Source organism: Sinocyclocheilus anshuiensis, unplaced genomic scaffold, assembly GCF_001515605.1.
Source record: "Sinocyclocheilus anshuiensis isolate Anshui unplaced genomic scaffold, SAMN03320099.WGS_v1.1 scaffold454, whole genome shotgun sequence".
NCBI classification, from domain to species: domain Eukaryota; kingdom Metazoa; phylum Chordata; class Actinopteri; order Cypriniformes; family Cyprinidae; genus Sinocyclocheilus; species Sinocyclocheilus anshuiensis.
The window spans coordinates 1049553-1056794 of NW_015548217.1; the positions used below are offsets into that span (position 1 = coordinate 1049553).

General features: G+C 38.5%; 1 protein-coding gene across 1 annotated transcript in view; it reads right to left on the bottom strand.

Moving 5' to 3' along the window:
- Nucleotides 1–7242, bottom strand: part of rab26 (RAB26, member RAS oncogene family) — a 91069-nt gene that overhangs the window by 41776 nt on the left and 42051 nt on the right. The window contains exon 4 of the mRNA XM_016440838.1: nt 3788–3854. Coding sequence (XP_016296324.1) covers nt 3788–3854 — 67 coding nt within the window. The remainder of the gene's footprint in view (nt 1–3787; nt 3855–7242) is intronic.

The following is a 7242-nucleotide window of genomic DNA, read 5'->3' on the forward strand; positions in this document are numbered from 1 at the left end:
ATTAATCGCGATTAATCGTTGCCCAGCACTAATATATATATATATATAATGGAACTGAATGAATAGCATATTCATATGCTATGGTACTTTCAAAGAATACCATAGTACATGCTCAAACAACCTTTATAACGCCACAATTGCATTTCTGAAGACATTATGATACTAAGCTACATTTTTGATGCTAAAAACTCACAGAAGAGCACCGGGATGAAATATGAATCATCTGAGCAACATTCAAACGCACCCATCTCCCAGTTCTCATATTTGATGTGATCTGTGGTGCAGTGCCATGTCTCTCGGTGAGCTGATGGCACATAGGCACGGCACAGATGGGAGAGGCAGTCCGTGGGCGTCAGGAGTACAGTAGATCTGCTCAGACTCACATGCACCCTAATAAAGCTCCACACATGCAGGACAGCAGCAGCTCCACCAGCCCTGATGTCTAAGGTGACTCTCTGGGATGTGATTTGAGGATCTGTATGCGCATGGCGTGTGAGGTTAGGACCGTTTGCATGTGACAGGTTCACGAGGGGAAAACGGTCGGCCGCAAAAAGAGTGCATTATGGCATCGCTCTGCATCAATTTAAACGTCAATCACTCCCTGCTGGAAATGTGCAGTGAAAGGGTGTCGAGTGTGTGTACATGCATCAGAACCTCATTTAAAAGAATCATAATAGCTGCTCTTTATGATCCAATCGGTCTTGTTTGAAGTGTAAGAGCGTGGGCTGGTGTGGGCGGCTCTCAGAAAGCTTTAGTAATGCGTTAAAAACTGAAAAATTAGCAATGCACTAAAACAGTCTTGAAACTCAAAAGCTACTGCGGGAACGCAAAACAGCTACTCTGCATACGAGAACGCGGATTTTGTTATAACGATCTGTCATTTGGTTTTGCTTTAGATGGTCGGTACTTCAAACCAATTGCATTTCACTGCAGATCTAAGTGGCTCTTTCTGTTCCAGGTAGGCTGAAACGGAGCACAAAAGCCAGCTTACATAATTTAAATTCAGTGGTGTATCTCTCCTAAGGTGTATGTTTGGTACAATATATCAGAAATTTTGAGAGATATTCAGGCTAAATTAAACTAAAACAACAACAAGAAAATCATAAAAAATATATAGACATAAAAAACAAATAAAAATGACAAAAAGAATTGCTACAACTTTAAATAAAATTAAAATGGATAACAAAAATAAAATATTAAAATTCAAATTCAAATCTTAATAAAAGCAATAATAGTAACTAAAATAACACTGTTTTGAACAAATCAGTTGAATGAATCAATCAATGACTCAGGATTTAGTTTCATAATATAATTTAAATCATCTTTCAGTATTCAAAACGTTATATTTAAAACATTACTTTTTATTAAATAAAAATATATAGGCCTATTTAATTTTTTTCAGACAACATTCATTTTGTTTATTTTTTTTATTTTTATTTTTAGTTTCAGTTTTAGTTAATAACACTGCGCCAAACATGTCTTCGGTGTGCTTTACTACAAAATTTGCACATAAACACCATTTTGCATCATGTTTTCTGTTGGCTACACAAAAGGTTCAGTATAAAGTGATCTTCACAGCATCTTAAATGATCTGAAATGAAATTACTATTACGAGTTTAGTACTATGATGGCTCTTTAGTGCTGTGTGCCAGAACAATTTCAAGAAGAAAGTCGTATCATTACAGAATTCAAACTTAAGAGAGTAAAAGTCAAACTCTTAAAAGTCTTAAGAGAATAAAATTGCAAGAAAAGTAACACTAAAACACTTAATGTGGTTTAATGTTCTAAAACAATGACCAAGAACTGAATTTCTCTCTCAAAAGTCAAACTCTTAAAAGTCTTAAGAGAATAAAATTGCAAGAAAAGTAACACTAAAACACTTAATGTTGTTTAATGTTCTAAAACAATGACCAAGAACTGAATTTCTCTCTCATTTTTCATGTCATAAATATTATCTACTGCCGAAACAACAAGACACAGCAATAACAAAACTTTTATAGCCATTTTCTCTTCAATAGAAAACCATTAGAAGAAAAAAAAAACAAAAAAAAAACTTTGCACTTCATGCACAGCCCCACTATCCATCTACATGCAAGTTAATGAAACCAGGATATTAATGCAATGTTCGTAACATTTCTCTATAATGGTTTTCTATGAGTGAGAAAAACCTTAAAATAAAAGCACTGTTTCTTCCTTTGGATTACGCTGTTGTTGTTTTGGCAGGAGATCATGTTTATGACATGGGAAATGTGAGAGAAATTTGGTAGTCACATATGAGTGAATCTCAACTGGTGGGTTGCGAGGTCTGCTCTGAAAGCAGACAAACAATGCTGAATGTAGTTGATGAAATGCTGCTAACCATATAATCATACGCAATTAGGATGGCAAAATAAATAGGTATTAGAAAAACGTTTCCCATTTCTTTTGTTGTTAACATCAAATGGTGAAATCAGAAAGTATTTTAGCGCAAATTCATCTGACATCTTTGCAGAAGCTTCCAAATAAGACAGATGCGTGACTTCTCACAAACAAACAAAAGTACACAACATAAAAGAAAATATGACGCACACTACATCAAAAAGGATTCAAGGGTAAATCGCACTCCTGCTGATGTTTATGCATTTGCAAAATTAATATTTTCTTATTGCTATTCAGTTCAAAACAAAACTACATGAGATAAAAGAAAATATGATTCAGATTACATCAACAATGGGTTCACTGCAAAAATGATTTGCTTACTAAGTATTTTTGTCTAGTTTTTTTCCCCCAGTAAACATATCTAAACATTCTTAAACCAAGATGCATTTAATTGAGAAGCAAAATTATTTAACTTATTAAGTCTTGTTTTCTGAAAAATAAATAAATCCAAAATGAAGTGAGTTTAAGCTAAGTTTAATATTCAAACATAATATTCAAACAAGCGTGTAAAAACAAACACAAATACACAAAATAAAAAAACGACTCAGACTACATCAAAAATTGGTTTATGAGTAAATCACTTTGTAGCGAATCAGCTCATTCATGGGGAAATATGAATAATTAATCATAACTAGTTATAATTAATTATAAATAAACCAGGGTCCTGGGCCCTGTTCACAGACAACTTGGCACCCAGTATGTTTATTGGGTGAGGGGTCTGTGAACGTTTGTTAATCTAATGAATAATTGATTGAATATATTGTATATTTTCATATTCATTCCTATTCAGTTATAAACATGTCAGTTTTTGTTAGGCCTGTGCAGTTCATGGAAACATGATTTTAATTGTACAATAATCTGCTGTGTTGGGTCGCCACTTAATGTCTAAAGAAAAATATTAACAAATCTGATATATACAACAATGTGCATTTAAGTCTGGAAGACAGCGATAAAATGAAGGAGAAATAGATCAAAATAGAGTGACAAACGGCTTGGATGTGCCATTTTTAGAATTCTATTAATAAAAGCATCAAATACGTCTTAGCAAAAAACACTGGCAAACCATTTCCAATATCAGAGACCAATTATAGCATTGCAATTACTACTCAGAATCTGATTGTAGCTTTAACACCACAAAAAAAAAATCCTACTTTCTTAATCTATTTTTTTGTCTCATTTTCCATTAAAAATTTAATGAAGACATTACAATTAACTTGATTTTTCTTGCTCCATTTGCAAGGCAATTCATTTTTCTTGTTTTGTACTCTTTTTTTTTCTTTTCTTATTTTTTCTTCAACCTCACTTTTTTGCTCTATTTATGTCACTTTTTTGATAAAGAAAATGATTTTTGCAGTACAATGCAACTCACCGTGAGCGTCTCGGTAGTAGGCATGCGTCACGCTCCTGAATCGCTCCTGTCCTGCCGTATCCCAGATCTACAGAGCAAGAGGAGACACAAACATTACCTGCTTCATTCATACATTCAACACACACACACACTATAAAATCAGGTTTCACTCTTCACTATAAAAGCACTTGAAGTGAAGCAGAGGAGCGCAAGCTTTAATTAGCCGATGTGGTAATGGCGTGAGGTGGAGGACAAGAATGTGGATTTATGGCTGAGGTCGAGACCTATTACACCATCCACGTCCTGATAAGAGCACCTGTCACACACACGCAGAGACCTGTCGGCCAGGGTCATGTTTCACACTGATGAATCTGAGCGAGAAGACATGAATGCTGATGAGCAGAACAGCCTGCCATTAACAAAGACTGGGAGATAATGCGCGCACACACACATACAAATAAGCATTAAAAAAGCATCATAAATGGCTCCAAGTCATTTGAAGGCATGCAATAGTTTTGTGTGACAAACAGATTCATTACTCTGTGATTTATAATATGCACATACAGTATATTAATTTTAATTTTTTAAGGAATGGATTATCTGAAAATTAACAATTGCTGAAAATGCGCTCACTCTCAGGCCATCCCAGATGTAGGTGAGTTTGTTTCTTCATCAGATTTTGGAGAAATGTAGAAATGTCAGAATGAGAGTCCAAACAGCTTTACAGATTAATCCACAAGTAATCCACACCACTCCAGTCCATCAATTAACTTCTTGAGAAGCCAAAAGCTGTGTGTTTGTAATAAACAAATCCATCATTAAGATGTTTTTAACTTCAAACCATTGTTTCCGGCTAAAATACGAGTCCATAATAATTCTTCCTCCAGTGAAAAAGTCCATCTCATGTTGTCTCTCACATCAAAATCCACACACATATTTGTTTAGAGCTGTTTTGGCTTGTAAACAGTGCTTGATCTGTGCAGATTTCTCACCTGATTTAGACCAGACAACTTTATCTCCGGAGGGAGCATTATTACTGCAGAGGATTTAAAAGTGGCCATTGAAATGAAACCGCCTTGCTGTCAGTCACTGAAGCGCTATGGAGTGCAAGAGCCAATCTTCAGTTCTCATTCTGCTAGATCTATCTGCTGTGTTCAGCAATGTTAATCATCAAATCCTTCTGTTCACCCTCTCATCGATGGGCATCACTGGAACTGCACTCCACTGTGAATCTTACCTCACAGGTCCTTCAGGGTAGCTTGGGGAGGAGAGGTATCCAAATCACATCAACTGGTCACTGGGGTTCCTCAGGGATCAGTTCTTGGACCCCTCCTCTTCTCTATATACACTAAATCACTGGGATCCATCATTCAGGAACATGGGTTCTTCTACCTCTGCTATGCTGATAACACACAGCTCTACCTTTTATTTCAATCAGATGATCCAACGGCTAACTGCTCGGATCTCAGACTGCCTGACGGACATCTCAGCAAGGATGAAAGAACAGCACCTGCAGCTCAACCTGGCAAAGACAGAGCTTCTCATCTTCCCAGCCACCCCCTCATTACAGCACCAGTTTACTATCCAACTGGGCTTATCAACAATAATCCTACTGAGTTCAGCCAGGAATCCTGGGATGATCCTTGATGATCAGCTGACCTTTAAAGATCATGTTGCAAAACAGCTTCTTGTCCGGGCCCTTGTCATTTCTAGGCTGGACTATAGCAATGCTTTTCTGGCTGGACTTCCAACATGTGCAATCAGACCTCTGCAAATGATTCAGAATGCAGCAGCACATCTTGTTTTTAATGTGCCCAAGAGGGACCATGTCACACTGCTTCTCATCTCTCTGCACTGGCTTCCAGTCGCGGCTCCCATAAAGTTCAAGTCATTGGTGCTTGCCTACAGAACTGCCATAGGCTGCGCACCCCCTACCTACACTCTCTCCTATGCATCAACATCCCCTCCAGAAGCCTGCAGTTGGTAAACGAGCAGCGGCTCCGTGGTCCTATTGCAGAGAGGCACAAAATCACTCTCAAGGATGTTTTCTTTCACTGTATCCTGTTGGTGGAATTACCTACCAAATTCCATCCGGACAGCCAAATCCCTCACAATCTTCAATAAACTTGTTAGAAGAAGCAGTCAAGCAGCAGAAGAGGACAGCAGCTTGTAAGTGTTTTGCTTTCTGTTCTCATTAGATTTTAGCGCGGTTGTCGTTGCTAGGAAACATTGTTTTGATTATTGTGTTTACCGTGGTAAACAAGTGCTCTAGTCGCGTTTGTTCTCGTGCATATCGGGTGACTTTCCAGTTTCGGTTTGCTAAGTAGTAAGGTGTGGCCAGCTGACTTCAATAACAAGTAATCAGGCGAGTATAAAATTGGTTAGTTCACCACGGCAGCCCTCATGTGAAGCCTCCTCGTGTGAAGACCGATGAGTGTAATGACCATTAACTCTATCTGAGCGACTCCACCGAGCAAGGACACCAACAAGGCACTTGAGTTTTGCTTTTCTCCCCTTTCTTTACTTTTTGTGTAGCCTTGTCCTCATATACTTGTTTAGACAACTCACTATGTGCTTTCAAATCTCTACTATTACTACTAACACTCGGAAAGCACGCATTGTACGTTGGAGGCAGGCCAATCCTAATAATCTACAGCCTGTCCCTATGTCCTCTACTACTTTACTCTCTATTCCATTTGGTCTCTGGAGCTGCCAGTCTGCTGTAAACAAATCAGAATTTATTTCTTCTATTGCTACTCATTCCGGTCTCAACCTCATGGCCCTAACGGAGACTTGGATCAAACCTAGAGGACACTGCCACTCCTGCAGCCCTCTCCACTAATTTCACTTTTTCCCACACCCCTCGCGCGATTGGGAGGGGTGGAGGTACTGGTCTACTTATCTCAAATGAATGGAAATTTGATCTTCTACCATCTATTACAGGCAACAGTTCATTTGAATCACATGCAATTACTATTACCCACCCTGTTAAAATTCACTTTGTAGTCGTTTATCTTCCCCCAGGTCAACTGGGCAACTTCTTGGAGGAGTTGGATGTGTTACTTTCAAACTTTCCTGAGGATGGTACTCCTCTGGTACTGCTCGGTGACTTCAACTTATCGTCCCCCAGGTCAACTGGGTAGCTTCTTGGAGGAGTTGGATGTGATACTATCAAACTTTCCTAAGGACGGTACTCCTCTGGTACTGCTCGGTGACTTCAACATCCATCTAGAAAAACCCCAGGCTGCTAACTTCAACACTCTGCTCGCCTCATTTGATCTCAAGCGAGTGTCTACTACGGCTACTCACAAATCAGGTAACCAACTGGACCTCATCTACACACGCTATTGCACTGACAACACTTTAGTTACTCCATTACACACTTCAGACCACTTCCTCACCACTTCTAACCTCACACTAACTCCTGACATAGCACATACTCCTCCACAGGTCACCTTTTGGCGTAACCTACGCTC